The sequence below is a fragment of the Colletotrichum fioriniae genome (assembly GCF_027942845.1).
Source record: "Colletotrichum fioriniae strain IMI 355084 chromosome Unknown scaffold_10, whole genome shotgun sequence".
NCBI lineage: Eukaryota > Fungi > Ascomycota > Sordariomycetes > Glomerellales > Glomerellaceae > Colletotrichum > Colletotrichum fioriniae.
Genome location: NW_027076846.1, coordinates 2,279,983 through 2,301,228, shown reverse-complemented (window position 1 = coordinate 2,301,228; position 21,246 = coordinate 2,279,983). Strand labels below are relative to the sequence as shown.

General features: G+C 53.5%; 3 protein-coding genes across 3 annotated transcripts; 1 reads left to right on the top strand and 2 right to left on the bottom strand.

Annotated features, from left to right (window-relative positions):
• Nucleotides 1-292: 292 nt before the first annotated feature.
• N0V96_008637 (uncharacterized protein) lies at nucleotides 293-1,513 on the bottom strand (the record flags this gene model as incomplete). Its single annotated transcript, XM_065758409.1, has 1 exon — nucleotides 293-1,513. One exon carries the CDS (start codon nucleotides 1,511-1,513, stop codon nucleotides 293-295), a length of 1,221 nt encoding a protein of 406 aa, XP_065613164.1.
• Nucleotides 1,514-3,978: 2,465 nt separating this feature from the next.
• Nucleotides 3,979-5,120, top strand: N0V96_008636 (uncharacterized protein; the record flags this gene model as incomplete). Its single annotated transcript, XM_053199162.2, has 3 exons — nucleotides 3,979-4,111; nucleotides 4,183-4,863; nucleotides 4,921-5,120. 3 exons carry the CDS (start codon nucleotides 3,979-3,981, stop codon nucleotides 5,118-5,120), a joined length of 1,014 nt encoding a protein of 337 aa, XP_053043370.1.
• A 1,418-nt stretch (nucleotides 5,121-6,538) lies between these two features.
• On the bottom strand, nucleotides 6,539-10,458 carry CDC25 (cell division cycle- protein; the record flags this gene model as incomplete). Its single annotated transcript, XM_053199161.1, has 5 exons — nucleotides 6,539-6,566; nucleotides 6,640-6,910; nucleotides 6,969-7,185; nucleotides 7,236-9,536; nucleotides 9,607-10,458. 5 exons carry the CDS (start codon nucleotides 10,456-10,458, stop codon nucleotides 6,539-6,541), a joined length of 3,669 nt encoding a protein of 1,222 aa, XP_053043369.1.
• Nucleotides 10,459-21,246: the final 10,788 nt, after the last annotated feature.

The following is a 21,246-nucleotide window of genomic DNA, read 5'->3' as shown; positions in this document are numbered from 1 at the left end:
AGTCTCGTCCTATGAAAAACGGGTACGATATCCAAGGGTAGGGATGAAGTCGGAATGATCGACATTGAGTCAACCGTATATTCCCCGACAGAGCGGTCCTTTGGTAGCTTGTCCTGTGCGAAGCAAAGCGAGTGGTGTTACCTGACATCTGATGGACAAGAATAGGGTTTGCCCTTCATTCATGAGCTCTTTCCGGGGATGTCCTGTGTAGGCGACAGTCCGCAAACTGATGCCTTTGAGTTCTACCTCGCTGTATCTAGTTGCGACCAGATCCTGTAGATTTCGTCTCTAATCACCTCGTGGCCGAGGCTTCTCTGTAAGTTTTATCAGCTGCAGTTTCAGGACCGGCTGTCAAACTGGAAGAGCGAAAGCTTACTGGATGGAAGGTTTTCCCATAATATGTTGGCACATACCACATGGAATTCTGAATCATGACATCCTCCGCGGCAAATTGCAGTAATGGGTAGTCGCGTTTAGCCCTCGCCATGTAACACAGAGCCAGCAGGCCCCAGTCTCCTGATCTCTCGGCCGGGCCCAGACATGTCTCCGGGTCCGCGAGTGGTGACAATGGAGACAAGGTCTTGCTACTCGCACTACCCTCGGTGCCCACTATCGTGCGATTCGGGGCCGGCGTCGGATCCGTTACATTTGGGTTGTTATCTTTACCTCCGACGAGGAAGAACCAAGTCTCTGTCCTGTTGTACGCTGGTTCCATGACGCCTGGTTCGCAGAAACGATGCCCTTCGAACTTGGCGTCGTAGTCGACGAACAGAACCTTTGGGGTCGTAAACCTTGAGTTGACGGCTTCGATGGAACTCCTCAATTTCCCATTGACTGCCACGACCATATCGTTCATCCTCTGACGTACGTCCTTCTTGAGTTTTGGTCCCTGCCACCAGACACCAAGAGTACAATTGTCGCACTCATCAGTCTCTACGCTGAAGAATCGAGCATAGCCGGTCACGGTAATGATGAACCACGGCCGCTTCTCCCACTGCACCGTGTCCAGTATCTCCATGATGACCATCTCCAGCCGCTGCGCGAAATCCGAACTCTCGATCTGGTCGGTTACATATTGCAGTGCTGTCTCGCAACTGCCAGAGTTGAAGCTGTAAAAGCGGAATATGCAAGCATTCATAACGGAGAAAAAGCCCAGGTCGTTGCCTCCGATAGAGAGTACCGCGAAGTCGGCATTGATCGACTTGTTGAATTTGTCAACCTGGCTGTGATCGCCGCCCGACAGAACATTGCTGGTGGTCGACCCGGTGCAAGACAAGAACTGGAAGGTTACTATTCCTGGGACTTGGCTATCAGCCAGGTCGGTGAAGATCAAGACTGGATATGCGTGGGATCCTAGCCTGCAGTCGTCCTCGACGCCGTCAACGCCGGTACCGATGCCGGCACTATACGAGTCACCGAACGCAACGAAACCAGGCGGCTGTTGGGACTGTCTGCGGCCGCTCCAGAGCGAGTTCTTGAAGTGATCAGGCGAGCGCGCTATTGAAAGTCTCATTAGACCGTTTGGGAAGCTATGGTATTTGTAAAGATGTTGGGAGGCATGCCTTTGTCGGAAGACAGCAGTACTTGCTGGTCTCCAGAATAGTCTCCAAGAGACAAGACTTGTGGCACGGCGGAGATTAGCCTAGCTCCCACCAGCCAGCATAGCCCAAAAATGGTAGGTGATGTGAGAAGCATATCGAAGTTCGTGGCAAGATAGAAAGGTAAATGATGCTAAATCACCGCGCGCCAGGGCGGACTTTGATTTGTGAATATGGATCCATTCATTCGAGGTATATCACGAGTTGTAGAAAGCAACGAGAGGTACAATAAAGACCTGAGGTTTAGAAGTTGTAGATAACGGTATATATCTTCTGGAGGGAGCGGCAATTGATGACATGCCGGGCGACGCAGCGTCAGCGTGACCGGTGATACGCTTACCTCAGCCATTTTAGCTTGTTGAGAAGAAAGGGCGTTGGACCAGTTACCTGAGCGAATGGCTGCACGAGGAACAATTTCGACCGCTGGCAGGCCCTACCATTTCAGACACCCAGAGGTCGTGTCCCCCACCCACTCAGTGGTAGAGATATCGCAAGTGACACACTTGCTGCCTTATCTCACTAAATTTCTCCCTTCCTGTTTCTCCGGTGTTGTGATTCCGGAGACGGCTCGAAGTTGGTCTTCGCCGGAGCGGACTGCAATCGAGCCGGTCCCCCCCCACCCACCCACCCACCCATCGGGACCCATCCTCCCTCTTCGGCCCGGGTTAGTCCGTCGCATTTGTTGAGGCCGGTTATAACGGAATCTTACCTACAGACTACCCGTACGACGTTGTTGTAGCTTCACAAGTAGGGAGCGTCAACATGAGGTTCGGCGCTTCTTCCCGGGACGCCATGGTGTGCGAACATGGGCCATTGGTCATTCTTCGGTCCATTTCTTCATCTCGACTTCTAGCTTATCGGCGTCCCGACTTGGCTTGCATGTGAAAAGAGGAGCTACGGCCTTCTAGTGTCCTGGCGAGACAGCTTCACCGTCGCATATTGCAAGCAGTGACATGCGCATTTCCAGGAACATCTTGACAGCCAAGGCCAAGCTTTGAGAGTACGGGGCATTTTGCAGGATGGCGTGTCCGGGGCCTCATGTTGGTGGGTGAGGTGGATCAATTATGCTACCAATGCGTGCTATACAAAGCTTACCTTTCCCTTATCAACCAATTCTCTTCTTATGCTGTAAGATAATCATTAGTTATCGTGGATATTTCCAGTAGACACTGAGATGCTTTTCTACGAAATTGCGCCCGAGGTCCAAGCGTCGAGACCTCTGAAGTGGTACCTTGGGAGCGGTTATTCGTGGGCACCTTCCGAGATCAAAAGAGCCCAGGGCAGTGACGTAATCGCACCTTTTGCTGCTTCCCACCCGGCCTGGTTTCCCGTGACTGCACTTCCAACCGCGCCCAACGTCATAGCTTCCTCTGCATCCCAGGCTCACCCACCCCGCCGGCTGCTGATCGTCAGATCCCGCCCTTTACCTTCCCCGTTAAACTAAGGTAGATGCAGGCAACACAGTGTTGACTTGGCAAATTGGTGGGCAAGATGACGACCGCTGCAAATCAACTCGTTAGTTCCAGGCCCGCTCGTTGGCTGGTCTTCCCTACATGTGCAACATCGGGAGCCACCGCAGCTCGTCCGTTTGCGCCAGCTTTGACGTGATCTCGTCTAGTCTCTCCGTGCTGGGCTACTACCAGCCAATCCAACGTCGCAGATGAGCTCATTTGCACTTGTTCTAGCATGTCGTGCCCTGCCTTGCTTTGGACATGTCCAAGCCACCTTCTCTTCTTCCTCGTTTCTTACGTGCGGCAGAGATACCTCCCACACAAGAACCAAGGTGTGGCTGCTAGGATGTACATGCCTGGATAACAATGGCATTAGCCTGGTCAGACCCCTCATTCCTATTCTCTCGCGTCACTTTGGGCAATCCATTGGCTGCGAGGCATACGTGTGCCGCTAGCGAGTCCAGCAGGATGAGATAGTGGGACAATTCAAGGCCAAGATATATCTGTTTCTGTCTCGAGCCGTCGTACCCGTTAGTTACGTTACCACGATTGTCTCCTGCCCTCCCGGAGGGCAGAGAAGTACTTGTCTACCCCGTACCTGGCCATCCAGTCCGTTGCGTGCCCACCCCAGCCGTCCAGGTATGCCATTGTGATGTGTTTGCTATCGGAGGCAGGCGGGGAGAAGCGAAGCCCAAAAGACGTCAGACCTGCAGGCCACCAACTTGCTATTCAAAGCCTCCCAAGTTTACCTTATAAGACACCTCTTTGCCCAATCTCACCCCGCCCTCTTGGAATAGTCACTTACATCTAGAAAACAAGCAAACAATCGTCAACAGTGTCCAAACCAGTCAGGACTGCATACACAACCAATCGTGCAAATTACAAAACACAAAGACTTTCACATAAACACACAGTACTTGCCGACCAATATGGAGACAATCAACAACATCGCGGGCGCGGCGAGCAAGGCCATCTGGGGAACGAACGAAGCCAACCAAGAGCCTGTCTCTGGTGTCAAGGGTAACACCAACCAGGGTGAACCGTACGACGCTGGCAACATCGGTATGCTATCATCATGGAGCATCGGCTCTGAACCGTGGCTTCATATAACTTCAATTCTGACTTCCAAATAGAAGACCCTTTGAACAAGGAGAAGAAGGTCAACGTGGCTGATGCTCACACCTCCGAGCCGGCGACTGGATCAACAGCAACATCAACCACTGGGCTATCTACTACCACTGCCCCAACCACAAGCACTGCATCGGCTGGTACGACTGGTACTGAGAACGGAAAGGAGCACAGCTTGACCGACAGGTCGCGTGCTACCGAGGAATCCACAACGCACAAGGCGACAGAGGAGCTGTCCCCGAAGCACAAGGAAGAGATTGGCAAGCCCGAGCTCAAGCACACATCACCCAACGAGGTCCCCTCGGCCGACAGCGCCGCAGGCAAGACTGAGACGCGCGCCCCCAGTGACCCGGCCACCGACCCAGCGCCCAAGGGACAAGATGTCAACAACAATGCGTCCGGTCCGACTACTGGCGGTGACAAGCTTGACGGTCCGGGGCCGAGGCCCCTGGAGGCTGTGGCCAAGGAACGCGGGGGTGATGCTGGAAATGTCAAGGGATCCTCGAAGGGTGGCCTCATCGGAGGCGAAGAGTCCAAGACTGACACCGAAGACAAGAAGGAGGAAGATCCTAATGCCAGTCACGGCGAGGAGGGTACGGGCGAGAAGCTCGTAAAGGCTACGGGACTGGCTGCTGATGGCGGCGATTTTGATGCGACGAAGCCTGGCGCCGGTCGCGAGGCAGATCGTAAGTGAAGACCTCTTGAATCACGGTGGTGACAGTATTAACTGACATTTCGTCCAGGCCTCCTCGATGAGAAGGATCCCGCCCATGCGGCAGCCAAGGCATCGGCCAAGTCCGGCGCCGACAAGACCAGTGATAAGACGAGCGAATCTCACAGCTCCAGCACTGGCACTGGCACGGGCACTGGCACGGGCACTGGCACGGAGAAGGAGAAGGAAAGCCTCAAGGACAAGATCAAGGCCAAGCTTCACCGTCACTAGGAGATGGGTGTGCCGACTTCTGTTTAATCATGTTCATTTTGTATCAATAACGACTTCTAGCACCAGTGCCGGAACACGATCATGACGGCTGTTTAATGACTTGTAGTACCGAATGATAAAGTTAATAAAATGACCGTAAAACATACTTTCCATGTGACAAGCTCATGCTTACTGTTGATACCCAAACCATATCCTCAAAATCGGCGGTAGAGAGATGGATGTACAAATTATAGGGAAACCTGTTGCGCCTCCAGTGGCCTAGCAAGCCGTTACATGGGTCCCATGGCTCTCACCATATCCGTCCATCTACTGGCCTCCCGCATTCTTGTCCCTTGAACATTTTACACGCATATCCAATACATGCCAAGAAACTTCATAGCATTCGTGAACGCTGATATTGGTATCATCAAAATCTTGCTCTACCCAGGCGCATTGTTGTAGACAATCCAGTGGCAAGTGTGGTTCTGGCACACCAATAGACGCATCCAAGCTGCAAAGACGGAGATGGGTCTCGATGAACAATTCTCAGCGTCTTTTCTGATTGATATTATATAAATAAGAAAAAGAGTCACAACCCATTAAGGGGTTTGATGGCAAACCGGCCGACTGGCTCGAGTTTCACGCCCAATTCGAACATCTCCTGCTTACATCTTATGATGCCAGTGAATTTTTTCCAGCTCGACACATCTCGTCCTAGAAAACCATATACCAATATGACTCACATTCACGCTTCACCAGACGCCGTTTGAGCCTTTTTTTTTTTTTTTGAATATCTTTTTCCGTTCTTTTTTCCCGGTCGGCTTTCATCCCAAATGTCGGTTTCCTTCATATCGTTCATTTTGTTCTTCCTGCCGGCTTGTGTACACGTTGACCATATTCGAGTCAAGTCGTGCTTTTCCAACAGCGCCCTTTGCTATGGCATGGACGAGGATACGTTGACCAAAATGCAGGAGCAGTGGGCTTATTAGGCTCACGTCGTTATATCGTTCAATCTCAACATGTCGGTTGATCCCTCTTCAGTAAGGAACAGCCGACCTCATTTCCCCTCTTCTGCATGGAGCAGACGTCTCCGTTCGGCACTGTCCCATCGGATGTATCATCCATCGGCTAAAGCGACACTGTGGCGACCTTCCTCCTCTGCGCTCACCGGGCGAGAAAGTTCTGAATCTGAGATTCGGGCCACTTCATCCGTAGTTGGCACCTAACCCAAGGTCTCTAATATCTTATCACGACCATGGCGGACTACCCCGAAGGGCCCCGAAGGGCTCGGGTTCATGGTGTTGACGAACACCTAGTGCGCTTCGAGTATTCCTTCGACGCGTGCAACGTCCAAACCTGTCGCAGGCCTCTGATCATGCTGGGATTGCCAGCATGAATGATGCACGATAGGATGCTCTCTCCATTCCAATAATTGCCAATCATAGGAAGCCAGATTCAGCAAGAACTCTGTTTCGGAATTAGTAAAGGTAAATCAACGTCTGCGATCCGAGACCTTGGTTGGAAACTTGGTGCTACATACCTCACGATCTTTTCATCTTCGCGCTCGCGTGGTTCTACTTGCAAGCTCTTGTCGTACATCTCATGCACGTCTCCGGCAGCTTGCATATTACTTATTATGTAATCTTGCAGCTCTGGGACAGGCTGCAGTGAGTAGCCAACAGCTTGGTACTGTTGGATGTCACGGATAACCTCCGCAGTCTTAGCTCGCTTGGCGAAGTTGATGAGATTCGTCTTCTTGATAATGGACGGGATTCCGTCCTCAATGAATGTCAGATCAGTAAGGTAGACACCTGCAGGAACGGGAGTGTTAGCACCGATTTTAGGGCTTCTTTCAAAGGAATTACGTACCGAAGAAGGGAATACAAGGCGGGTTTGCCACGTGCAAAGCCTCTCTGTACTCGCCAAAGTTCTTTGTGCTGGCCATGAGCTTTCTCATGGTTTCCAAGACACCCTGAGTTCTTTGTGGTACTTGATCCCAAGTTCTCTTCAAGCGAGCAATAGGCGCCGTTCCGAGAGCTGAGATGATTGAGGTTAGTGTGGAGAAGTTGTTGAGACTGCGGCATTTCTGGAGACTGTTAGCTTCAGAGTCATTTCATGGTAGTAAATTCTACTCACGTCTGCGACAGAAACAAAGTGCTTGATCACGATCACACGCTTCTTCACATCCATCTGAGCCAAGATCATCTCCGCCACCCAATTTGTCATTTGGTTGGAGTGCAGAATAAGAGCCTTGACGTTCGGTGCCGGTTCCGGCTCTCCTTCGCCCACCTTCTTTTGCCATGTCTTGTTAAGACACTCTGTGGGCTTAATCTTTCCATAGAGCCTTGACTCAATGATGGTGAGCTGGCGAGCAAACTCCGTGACATCGATATCCAGGAACTTTAGCTTCTTCATGTTCTTAGGCATAATGGGTGATGGCGTGTTTTGGTTGAGCGTCTGTACCATTCGACGAGCTCCAGCTTGTTGACCACTAAGCCGTTGATCCAGGACCGCCATTAATGGCGCAGAGCCTGGTGTCTCTGTAGACTTGACGGTGTCCCTCGCAAAGGTGTAAACATCTCGAATAAGCTGCTTTGATTCCTCGTTGTGCTCTTCCATCCAGAAGTTATCGAACCAACTCTTCAGTATGTTGACGACTCGGAAGCGAATGAGTTTCTGTTTCCTGTCTCGCCAGGCCTCGAAATCCGATTGAGAAAGACCTTCAGGTGGTTGAATGCCAAAGCGATTCACGATCAGTTTGAAAAGATCTTGAGCGGTCGTAAAGGACCTGTATGTAAGCAGAAATGTGTTGTTGAAGTTCGAGTCAAGCTTGTCGTGTCGTGTCAGTTGCTCGACGAGTGCCTCCAAAGTACCACCCTTCACAATGGGTGGCGTCAGCTTGTTGTCCCAGGCAAGATCTGGCTCATGGTCTAGTTTAAGGAACTCCGGCGTGTCATCAACAGGAGGTATGTTGCTCTGAGGGTTGGGGTCGTCACCCAAAATTTTCTTAACCTTTGAGTAGTCGCCTCCTCGGAAGTTGCCAGTGCTCTCGCCCTCGGTGAAGGATTGTGAGGTGATCATCGGAGGTCGCGATGCTGCGGGAGTGGTTCGCGATTCCGTGCGCTGATGGGGTCTTTCGTACGGAGCGGTCTCTCCCCGACGAAGTTGTTCACGCTGCATAACGTCTTCCCTCTGCCTCGAGTCGACTTGTTGCTGCATGTTAATTTGTACCTGTTCAGACAACAGCTGCAAAGAAAAGCCGATATGCGAGGAATTTGTCTCGAGGGCCTTGGCACATTGTCGGACATAGTCCAGTCGATTCTCGAGGGCCTCGCCTCGAACCTCGGCCCATTCGTCAGCCAGGGGCCCGGCCACGGCCTGGCAACCTAGCAGCAGGTCTGACATGTTGTCGTAAAGACTCTGCTTGTTGGCGGCGAAGTCTGCCAACTGGGGCGTCTGGAAACTGTTGCCTAGTGATGAAAGGTCGATAGACTCGATGAGTGCAATCCAGGGCTTGAACGTCTCCAAAACCTTGCCTCCCGCCAGACAAACGTTGTTTCCGATAACTTCGTGCTTGAAGGGTGAAGTGATCTTGTCCGCAACAACCAAATTCTTGTCCAGTTCTCTTATGCTGAAAACAAGCATCCGTTTGAGCTCGTCCAGCCTCTCGAGCTGCTTGCCATCTAGAATTGCCGTGGGTTCGACCACACCCTCTTCATCTTCCAGGAAATTCGCGGTAATGGGATCGCGGGTGCCCAGTCCGTTGTTCTGCCAGCTGCCGCCAGTAGAGCTTCCGATGACAAACCCAGGGAAAAGGCGCGGGATCTCCTCTCCTCGTTGCTGGCGGGCGATTTCGACATAACTGAAAACGCCGAGCAGCACTCCATCGGCTTCTTGGAGACACTTCTGCACAGATTCGGCATTGGGCCAGTCAGCAGCAGCAATGTGAGATGAAATTACGAGTTTCGAGAATTTTGACATCATGTCTCTGAAATGAGGATAAAGGGCCTTGTTCGTAGAAATGATGGAAGGCTGGCCAGAGTGATTATCAGTCGTGCCAGATCCAGCAGCTAGAAGTAGTCTCAGGTGGTCTGAGATGTCCTCTGCGCGCGCAACATATTCGGAACGGTTGCCACTTGTAATGGCATCGCGGTAACGGTCAACGGCTCGGCGCATGTTGGAAACCAGGCGAGTCCAGGTGAGCGGCGGCGCCGAGCCATCATCGAAAAAGGAACGCGGGACGGTACTGGTTGGCGGCGTGTTGTAAGAAGTGCTGGTGAACGAGGTCGCCGATGCAATCATTGGGGTTGCGTTGGGTGCCAAGTTCGGGTTCAAGTACGCACCGTCCTTCTGCCGGGTGACAGGCGCGGTACCGTTCATGGAGTCCATCGAAGTGGAGGGTGAGAGCATTTCGCTACGAGACCGACGATTACGAGGCTATCATGCACATACACTGGTCAGCAAAAGCAACCCACGGCGGTGCGAGCTTTGCGGCACGAGCTCTTACCAAAGATCCACGAGATGCGAGCATCAAAGACTCCCCCTCCAACTCGGATGCCGAGTTTGCTTCGGAGTCTTCGTCCTCATCTTGCGTCAGGCCCCTAGCCATCATCTCTGGTGGTGGTCGTGTCTTCTCAGGGACATTGACGTTTATGCGGTTACGGGGTCCCGTCTCATTGGTCGACACCGGAGACTCCAAAGGCAATTCCATGCTTCGATCTCCCGTCATCATATTGTAGTAGAATAGGCGCCCATCTGGGGTTGCTTGCGGGATCCAGAAGTCGGCCCTTGATTTGTCGCCGAGATCCGTACCTTCGAGTGGGAGGCCGCTGGCGTCGTCCAGTTCCGACTCGTCATCATCTTCCAGCTGCTCATCGTAGACCTCCTGATTGTCCTCCTCATCGTCAACATGATCAAGGTCGCCATTCTGGTCATGCTCGGGGATTTCGTCGGAACTCGTAACGATTTGACAGTAGTTACTCGGGAACCAACCGCGCACACCGTTGATAACGCCGTCCCACCATCCGCTTTCCAGCTGTGTTATAACCTGAATAACGTCTCCTTCGTGGAAACTGAGACTCGTGCGGTCGTCGGCCTCGTAATCGTACAAGGCGCGGACGTACATGGTACCGGGCGGGGCAGTGCCCGCAATACCGTTCATTATGGACGAGGAGGAAGTAATGGCCTGTGAATAGGGTGAGAAGGCTTGGCCGACGCTGGAAGGGTCCAACGCCGGTTGGGAAGGGTAGTAGTTGGTAGCGTCGTGATTGAGGTTTTCGCGCGAAGGCTTTTTGCGGGAGTTGTAGTTGTTGTTCTGACCCTGGAATAGTGCCGGCACTGCGGTCTGTGTCATCAGCATGATGAGGCGGTCGCGCTGATAACCCAAGGAGGGGAAAAGGGTCAAGTCATGATCCGGGCACGTCTACTCTGTTGTTGCTTGGACCTTTTCGGCGGCCGGGGGTCGGCGAAGGGAGAGAGAGAGAGAGAGAGAGAGAGAGAGGTTGAATCGTCAATCGTAACAAGTCGTGAAGAAGAAAGCAGAAGAAGGCGTAGTCAGATGGGAGGGAAGCGACGAGTTGTTGAGTTGCAGAAACCCACAATCCAGGAGTCGCAGGTTTGGAGCCGGGGGGGTAAAGTTGCGGGGGCGACGTTCGTCTCGTCTGGCAACAGGCGCAGCCGTGTGTCGACGAGGTCGGTGGTTTTTTGGCGCAGGCGCAGGCGCTGGCGCTGACTGACAAACAGTGTACAGTTGGCTACTGAGTCGGTTGTCGCGTTGAAGAATTGGATATTCGAGGGAGCGATCGCGACTCGCAGAGCTCACTGGTGGGATGAGATGAGAGAAAGCAGTCGGCGGGTAGAGATGTGTGGGATGCGAACGACGATTCGCCGGATATTTTTCTCGCGTCGTCGTGTGCGCTGATGCTGCTGGACAGTCGGGACGGGAGGGGGACTCGGGAGGGAGAGGGGGCATGGAGAGGAGGATCGCCTGATGAGGGAAGGCCCCCGAAGGACCAATGTCGCCTAGGCGATCTCTCGGCGGGTGTATCAGACCGTCTCTGTAAATGCCTCTCCTCTCACTTTGTCTCTTCTCAGGGTCGACCTCTAAGCGGTTGGCGACCAATATGGAATATTTTGCAACTGTCACGGCAACCGTTGGAGGGGTATCGAACGTATATCAAGATACCTCTGAACAAGGTAAGGTACCTATGGTGAACAGGCGCCTATCGTCCTCGTCCTCGTGCTCGTTCTCGTGGTGGTGGTGGTGGTCAATGGCTATGGGCTGTGTGGGCGGGCTGCATCGTTGGGGGGGATTCGACCGGCGACAATGGTGGTACGGGGGTCGTCCACGGCAGGGGAACTACTTAGGTGCGATAGTAGGGTGTGGTGTGTATACTTCTAGATTCTTGATGAAATGGCGATAACAAAGGCGTGAAGAGGTCGCTCTGGAGGGCGAGCAATGGATGCCGGCTGTACCTTGACGGCGGAAGCTTAACAGCCTGAGGGTGGTTCATGGACGGGACTGAAGGATCGCAATAAGGGGAGGGGGACACGCGCCAGACGAGGCACACGGGACGGAATGGGGACCTCCCTCAGGCTTGGTGCAATTGGTGGCCCCTACCTAGGTAGGTAGGTACTGCCATAGGGTAAGTTAAGGTACGTAGCGTGGGTAGGTACGGAGTACCTATTGTATGTACCTACACAGTATACCTAAGGTGGTGGTCAATTAGGTAAGCTGGCTGGGTTCTTCCCGTCCCGTCTTCCAGGTTGTCTCTTTCCCTCGTGCTTTTCCCAGGATTCTGCTTGTCCGTCTCGTTGGGGCGGGTCTTTGAGCGCCCTTCTCCATCCTCCATTGGCCAAATCCGCTTCAGCCCCTCCCCCTCCCCTGGGGAGGAAACACAACGTGAGGAAGTGAAGGACCGGGACAGTGTGGGTTAAAACTTAAGGCACAGCAGGGGATTTGTCTGGAATGGAAAGAAAAGTAAAGTAAAGTACAGAGTAGAGTAAGGTAGCGTTCGACGGTGATAGGCAAGGAAGGCACTTTGGTCAAACTCCAGCCTGAACCGCGAAAGGGCTGCTGGCGGTTCCCTCTGACCATTGAATGTCTGTCTATCTCTCTTTCTAAATCACGTTTTGGACAAGCAGGGCCGAGTCTGACTTCGTTTGGGGTGTGTGTTGATTTCCATGCATCGCAAACTGCGTCCCTGATAAGGTACCTTAGGCACAATCAATTGCTCGAGCTTCGAGCCAAGATGCGGACACGTTGAGTCCGCCCCTGTACAAAGAATGGGGCACCTTACCATGCGGATTGGCTTCCATCATTATACCTTCATCTGTCTGCAGGTATGCGGCTTGCCCTCGAACCTGAGCGTTCCCCCATCAAGTTGGAACAGCGAAAAAGAAAAACATCTTCCACAAGATCAGACGGGTCGGAACGCAGACACCCAAAAGGGCAAACAACAATATTCATTTACCACGAGGTAGCCCAAAACACTTTACTTTGCAGGTTAGCACTTATCGCCTGCCTTCCTTACCTGAGAGAGAGAGAGAGAGAGAGAGAGAAGGGGGGGAGCGCCGGACGGAACGGCAGCCGGGAGCTAGGCCTCAGGAAGGAAATCAAGGACACTGTGCGGTCGGCAGGAGAGAGAAAAATTGCAGGGGCCACCATACACCGATGTGGAGCCCGGGCATGAGCTTGACCAACCAGGAAGGAAGTTCAGGAAGGAAGTTCAGAAAGTCCAGGACCATCCCGTCCAGAGCCAGGTGGATGGACCCCGCCGACTGTCCAAATTTCACCTCATCTTCCATTTGAATCATCCACGGATGTCTTCACACGACCCTTTCCCGCCGCACTGTGCTCGGTTTACACTCGACGTTTCCAGGACGACAGGTCATCATGAATCCTCCTCATGCGAGTCCTCATCCGAGTCCTGATCCGCCTCCGCACTGTGCTACGCTCGATGCCAACGACGTCACCTCCCGTCATGAGGTATTGAAATGCGAACGCTGTCTACGTCGTGATGCTCACCTGAGCTCACCCAAAGGTAGTGGAAGGCATTCGCAAGTCTTCGTTGTAGCTGAACATCCTGCTGCCCCGGAAGTCGAGCGCAACTATGCGTCAGGAACGGGTCAGGTCCAGGCACATCATCTCGACGTATCCCATCCCCATCCCATCTCAACCCGACTTCCTGGCTGCAACTCCAATTTGCCCGCACTCACTCTTCGTCTGAAGACGACGAAGGCGGCCCAGTGTTCACCACCGCCTTGCTGTATCCTTGATGTATCCCTCCACGCCTGCCGACGGCTCGTCGACTATCCGTTGCCGACCGGGTGCAAGACGATGCCGCTGCACTCCGGCAAAGTATAAACCGGCCTACTATCATTCGTCCTCTCGCCCATGCCTTGTCCGGTCACGACGGCCCGGGGAATACCACCGAGTGTATTGAGACCGAGAGGAGGGACATGGACATCGCGTCTGACCTCAGTTTCGTTGCCGGAACAAAATCTCCTCATGACGACGAAGCCGTGAGGGTGACCTTCCCTTGGCATTCTTCGTGCGCCGCGCCCTGCCGTGCCGTGAGAACCAGCTGGATTGTCCGTCAACTCGATCCCGATGCACCATGCACCGATGATGGGCGTTCACCCAAACCTAGGACACTTCCACGCCCGATCATCTTCTTCAATACGAAGGCGAAAGTTTCGGTATCATCGATGCCATGAATACCATCGGCGGGCAAAAGACCACTATACTTCTGTTAGATACTGTTGCTCTGTTGTCATAAGGTAGTGAATGAGGAGAGCAGCTATGCTGTACCTTGCACCCAGGTAGAGGCAGGCGGGTTTTCTTTTCACTGTCGAAATAGCTGGAAGCTGGGAGGGCGCCATCTCACACCCTCGCGGTGTGTCTTGTCTGAGAAAGGTTACAGAATAGCTCCCGAGGGTATCGCTACCTATGAAGTCGAACAAACGAACCCTTAATCCACGTACGCGTGGATGGGTGACGGTGCGGGGCGTTCCGTGAGGGGCACTGACGCTTTTGTTCAAAGGAAAGAGGGAAAAAGGGGTCGCAATCCTTTTCTCAGAGAACCCCTCCTGTGTTGCAGATCGGGACGATGTCAGATGTTCTCATGAGATTCCATTGCGACAATGGGCTCGGAACGAAACACACGGTAGGTCACGGGGTGTCTACTACAGACACAACGTGCCACAGGCAAAGAAGCAACCTGCCATTTCCTTTCCGTAGTAGCCTTTTTTCCTTCTTCTTCTTCTTCTTCTTCTTCTTCTTTTTTCTCTTTTTTCCAGAAAAGTACTGCGAATCAGAGAGGTGCGGTTTCAGGTTGTGATTCGTTCATGTTCCGGGGCCTTGAGCGGCCGGCGATGACACTGACACGCTGATCCCACCTCACATCAGTCTACGGATAATACGTATGTATGACTGACTGACTGACTGTGACTATGCAGAAGGGCGCGCGATCAACCACCCACCCGACGGCCACGCCCTAGCAGGGAAATCCAGTCAGGCACCCCAATGATCGTCAGGGGTGAGCTGCCCGTCGCCTTCAGCCTCCCGCCACCACAAGTTTTGCTGATCTGCGAGATGCTCGTTCTCTGTCAATGGTGCATTGGTGACTTTTTTTTTTCCCCCTTGCGATTCGGGCCATGGGTAGATGGATACAAAGTACAAAGCCACGACGAGTATGGAAGTGCTGGCGCCGCCAGCATTCCCCTTCTTGCAACAACAAAAACATGTTCTAGGTATTCTCTCTTGGCCCGCCACACTTTTATCCAAAAACCAGCACCGAGACCGCTGTGTTTGCTCGCCTTACTTTCCAATCGCCTCACGGAGTCATGGTCTCGAGAAACCACACTAGAAAAGAAGTCCAAAGGGGTTACCCGGGACCAGCGGATGCCGGGGAGAAGCCACCTCAGCCCCTTCAAAGTACTAGGTATGATAGGTACTTACACACAGGACAGGGCAGTCCCGCCCGGAAGTTCTGCTGCGTAAAGGCAACCCTTGGGCATGCTCTTAATTAGACAAGGCCCACCACACCACACCTCCTCCTCCTCCTCCACCGCGACCGTTCCAGCAGCGCATCCTGGCACAAACGCGGAGCGCAAACAGGCACGCCTGACGCCGCACTGCTAACGGGGAACCGGCTGGCCGGAACCCGTGCCGCGGCGCGAGGTGGGCTCTGACTGCCTCCGTGCCCAGGCGTGGAGGCGCGCTCCATTTTAGCTGTTCCTAGTGCCCCGCTACCCTGAAGGGTTTCTGAACTCTCTTGGTTTTTTCTTTCTTTTGAATTTTCCGCCCCTCCATACGGATACTTTGGATCCAATATCGTCTTTGCGATATTCTGGTCCTTAGTCAGGGGGTAGGAACGATAAAGGAGAGACAGCAAGGTAGGTTTGTGTAGCATGAGAGAAACGTACGCTGGAACTGTCCTACAAGCGTTTCCTACAAGGCCATCGATAATGGTTCGCTGCAACGGGCATCGCCTTACCAACATCAGATGAAAACCTGTACGTATCCGTAGGCTGATAGCATACGGCTTATCGTTGCAGAGTCAATAGAGGGGTCAACCCACGAGAGATTCTAAACTCGGCCGTCCCGGTCATGTATTTTGTTCTGGCTTGGCAGGCCTTGCCCTATGCCGAAGCTTCAAATGAAGGGCTCCGAAAGCCCGGTTTGGACTGGGTCCTGGGCTCCTGCCGACAGCTTCTCCTTCCGACTTCCTTTCGTTGGCCTGGACCACATCTGATTCTGGATCCTCTTCCGGCGTCCGCTCGTAGGGATAATAGATTGCCAGCCTGCCAGGTAGATGGCGGGGACCTGGCTTGCCCTTGTGTTAAGTTGGATTCGAAGGGCCCGTATATTACAAGAGAGGGACTATTGCAGGTGGTTAATGGAGTGCCGGACTGGGGTGCATGTTAGCCCCGTCAAGCGGTGGCCGGAGACGGAGCTAGACCATCGAGGAGAACTCTGAGTCTGAAGTTGTATCCGTATGGAATACTGAGTACGTCAATTACGGTGTGTAGTATCCCCTCAAGGTATCGGGTTTCTAGATTCCCAAGGCGCATATCCGTGGTAGACACGTCAATGCGTTGGGAAAATGGCTTTGTCGGTGAGGCCCATTGCTTCTAGATTTGTCTATTATGCCAGCAGCACGTCTCTGAAGGCTTATCTGGCGTGCGCCTGCGCCGACTTCGCGGTGACTTGCGGCACCAGAGGAGAAATCGTCAATATGAAGCGGGTGATATCGTGAGCGTAAAAGACAATAGAAGAGGGGGATGTCCACTTTCTTGCTGCGACCCAGCAGTCGAAGCGCAAAAGTTGTTAGTCCGCTCCCCACCGATATGACAGGACTTGCCATTTCGGATCTCTGACCCTTGAAATCCAGCTTCTGTCCGCCATTTCGTGTACCCACTCCGACATTTCGTCGTTCGAGACCGACAAGGTGAGAGACGCGCTTACAAGGACTCACCGCATCGTTGGTGCTCGAGAAGCGATGGGATGCCCCTCTGGAGTCCAGCGCTCTGTACATACTCGATAGGAACCCAGTTGATTATGCGCTTTTGTCCCTGCAGGTCGAGGGTCCCGGAAGCGCCAGTTCACGACATCGACGGGGGGTGCTCAAGGGCGGTGACGCCCAGGACGGTGAACTGTAACTGTAAGCGAGCGAGCGACAGGCCTTGCAAGGTCTAGGATGAGAGCACCCGTAGCGCAGCATGATGCGTGACAGCGAATTCTGGGTCATGATCCATGGTTCAGACTTCAGAGAGAGGGGGAGGGGCGCGGCGGTCGAGACTCGAGACTCTGAGTTCAAAGTTGGACGTCTTTGGAGGGAGGGGCGGAGGGCGAGGGCAGATTTGTGGCGCCAGGGATGCGAATGAGAAAGCCGAAAACCAACGAGGACGATAGGGCCAGAGCGGATTCCTTGAGAGTTGTGAGGATATCCATACTCCGTACCATGTTTGACATATCGTGACATGCAAATGATAATCGCAGTGGAGCGTTGACCGATTTCCCCTAGACTTCGGGTGGCGGGTTGGCGACATGGACAGGTAAGTAAGGAACAGATCCGTAATGACGGGACATTTGCAATGGAAGCATTGGACCCAGTCATGGAAGGCGGGTGGAAAATTGTGTAACTCGCTTGGACAGGAAAACGGGATCGATGAACACTTTGGCACATCCATGATGGCCCCCAGGATCCCAAAGGTTCTACATAGTATGGACCGTTTGGGAGTGTAGGCCCGGGGAAGAACAGGGCAAGGGGCATATTTGACTTGTATCAACATGATGAAATGACTTGAGAGTTGGCACAAGTTACAAGTCGAGAGGTGGAAACTTGTCAAGTTCAAGGGACAACAAAGCGTGCCAGCCAGCTTGAGGGAAAAGGGACCAGCTTGCGCCGCACTTGAACTTCCAAAGTCGCCTGGAGGCTAGAGAAGGGGGGACCGTGGGAGGAAGGTGGCAGTAGGTAGCACTGGCACCAGCCTCACTTTCTGTCCCTCCATTCGAGTTTTCTATCGATAGCAAGGTACGAAGTACTTGCAGGAAAGAGCACATGAAAACCCTTGATGAACCTCTGCAGGGCATGTCTATCTCAGCGCAACAGGGATCCAAATCGCTATGATACGGAGGACCTAACTATCCGCCATTGCTAGGTACGTGATTGTGAGTGCAAGGGGTGTGGAAGAGAGTCATAGCAGAGTTGGAAAAATTTTCTCATCCGTATCAGAGAACGGGAGATATGCTCAATTTCCAAAAGCGACAAGGCCAAGGGAAAAGAAAGCAAACAGTTGAGTCAGACTGGGAAGAGTCTAAGAGAGGGGGGAAAGAAAAAGAAGAAAAAAGAAAAAGGGAAAAGGGGTGCGGGCGGGCGAAAAGGGATGAGACTCATGAGAGAAAGGAGGGGGAGGGGCTTGAGGACCGAGGGGCACACTTGTGACTGACTACCTATCCGTACTGCGTACTGACCAGCAGCATCAAGAGTCGAGACAACGACGTCGACATCATCTCGTTTGACGAAGATCGCGGGAGCGCTTCCGTGGTCCGCGATGGAGCCGTGGGTCGGTTGTCGCCTTTCTCATTCCACTTGTTGATTATGCCCAAATCCAATACTCTGTACGGAATAGTACACAATGGTCTGTGTTGCGCATGGAGGCATGGCGGCATAGCTGGTCATGCTTCGTATCATTTCAGATCGTCTTGTCGTCTCCTTTTTCGATCTGCTGCCGGCGACCACCCACGACCAGAGCCCTGTCTCTGGAGTCCTCTCTTTCACCATGTCAGTCGACCTAATGCGAACAGGGGGATGATATGACCCGCTTGCCCGGATGCTTGTCGGCGGTCGCAGGTTTACCATTTGGTACTCTGTCGTCGAGCAAGAGAGTGAAAAAAAAAAGGGCACCCAAGCACCCAAGCAGGGCTATTGAGCATCTTGCATCAAAACAAGTCCCGACCGCTTCAGACCTCACTGACCGCCTTTGAGGAATGAGGGAAACGAAGAGGCGGTCGGGCATTTGGCAATTCGAGTGATAGTGTAAGTGTGGCTCTCTCTCTCTCATAGCCATGGGCCTCCCAACAGACGAGGTGTCTAGGGATCCGTAGGTCGTGTCTCATCAACGATGATTCAGATGCATCCCAAATCGAACTGCAAGAACATGTGTCCCGCTCTCTCGGCCGGGTACTAATTCGCGGTACGCACGCGGCAGCGGTGCGGGTGCGGGAAGCGGTACGGGTTGACGGGTATCCCAAACGCAAGTCCAGCCCAGCCCAGTCCAGCCCAGCGCAGTGGTTCAGTTTTCTGGCATTTTTGTTCTATGCTCTCAACGCGTCTGATTGCGTTTGGCCTCGCTGGTGGTGATTGGTCAATGCAAGTCGAGTAGGCGCGGCGCGTGAACGCCGCGTTCTTGGACCACGTTTGAGATGGTGAAAGACCCACACAACCGCCGTGGTCCGTGGAACTGGCCGTTTGGCGTTTGCTCATCCAGCCGTGTGCCAGCATCCACCCACTTCAGACGTGCTGTGACGGGCCCCGTAGTCGTAGTGTAGTGTAGTATAGAACCGTTTTCCCACTTCCGCGATGCGAACACCAGCAACAGGTGCATGTGAGCTGCAGCCTGAGACCCGCGGCGAGAAGAACGGCGGGTCGGTCTTGAAGTGGGACTGGGAGGATGCCTTAGTGCACATATTGGAGCATATCCTTAGCTACTCCCTGCTTGTTCCCATCAAGTGCACGTGTATTGGACCGCGTACTTGTCCTTGAGCTGCACGACGGAGGTACACAGGGATACCTCTTCTCACCGCCGTGAGTGACAGGATGGGTCTTCGTCCACGGGAACAAGCATGTATTCCGCCGGCACGCGTTAGTGCACCTTGTCGAGACACGTATCAGCCGAGTACCGGATGTACCCTGGCCACACTGGTGTACCGTCCGGGGACCGGGAGACGGGGTCTCTGCCCATTGGCTCGAGGTAGGGGGTGCCCGGCAAGAACTTGCTGCTAATCCTGGCTTGTCCGTAGTATTCCACCCTATCCATCCCATCCCATCCCGTTGGACAGTCTTGCCAGCTGGGTACCCTCGAAACCTTGAACAGCACAACCAGCACTCCACGATCAGCCACCGGCTTCACATGGCGCAAACAGAGCCCTAGACAAGAATCAATTAGCAGCTATCCGTCCACTTTGCTGTACGGATATTGGGTATTGGTACGTGACATGAGCTGAGATGTTATTGCAAGACAGTATCCGTACAATGACAGTGACACAAACAGCGATAGAGGGGGGAGGGGTCGATGACCAGCCAGGTGGGGGTCTGGTCATACTGATGAGGGGCGCTCTCAGGAGTCGGAGACGCGAGAGGGGATCACAGAATCATTGGGTTCTGGAAGCTGTGTGAGGCTTCTTCTCCAGCCAGGCCCTTCGCGGCTTGCCCTTGTCCACGTCCTCCCTTTCGAGTTCCGGAGCCGGGGCGAAATTGCCAACCAAATCGGCGGTCCGGGTTCTAGCGAGGCTAGGCCGGGAGGGGCAGCGAGCTGCTGGGACAGAGGGGAACCCCCCCCAAGCTGTTCGTAACTGCAATTTCTTTTCCACGTCGCCTCTTCTCCAACCTCGGGTTCTTGCGCGACGGTAATCTGCGAGCCTCTCTCGGTAAGCACATGGGCGACGTCAGTGCTCGTTAGCACCCGCCTTCCTATCAAGCATGGCATGTCGTTTCGCTTGATCCAGAAGCAAGTAATGGTAAGCCAGAATAACATGGTCCAGTACGCAACTTGGGGGGGCGACTAGTTGCCTGTCATCTGGCCTTGAGCTACAATGTCATGTCGTTGCATGCCTTATTATTAGTAAGGTGAGCGAGCTATGGGACGGGACGAACTGGTGAAGCGGATACCATGCATATCTTGACTTGACTTACCTTACCTTTCAGGTGTCCCGACTTTCGTCTCTCACCGCACACCTCTCATCATGTCGTCTTTCCTCTTTGTTTTCCCTTCTGGCTGGACTGACCTGGAGTCTCAAGTCTCTAGACAGCTCAACGATGATGATCCAACCAGCCACATCATCGTCCCTGGATGCTTCCCGTCATCAAGCCTAGGGCACTTGAGACCAGCACATCAGTGCTTGCCTTAGCGTCGCGTACCACTGCCTTGGTCCAGTCCACCCCGAATGGGACCCCCCTAAATAACCCGGAAGTCCAGCACCACTTGCCATTAGCCCGTGTGCTGTAGGTAGTCGTGTATACTTGTAGTGCTCTCTGTACGTGCGTTTTCGTAGGTGCTCAACTGAACTGGCTCATCGACCGGCTCTTTGCCATGGGCTCACGCCCCCCTAGGCGTCTTAACGCACCCCAGCAAACATCCTTGAAGCGTCCCATAACCCGGCCATCCGCCCTTTGGCTTTCCCTGCCATGTTTCTGTGGGCATTGGGCACCGGGGTCGTGGTGTCTAAAGACTGAAAGTGGCTAGTTGTGCTCCGGACGGATCGGGTGCGTGCCAGGCCTTGCAAATCTCGTGCGCTCCATTTCACCATCCCGCGGCACAAAATCTGAGCGCTGTGGTTTTGGTTGGGATGACAGTGGCGGGACGAATAGTCGATACTTTGTGCGGTGGTATGGCGCACTGCGTGAGTTCAAGTACCGCCTTT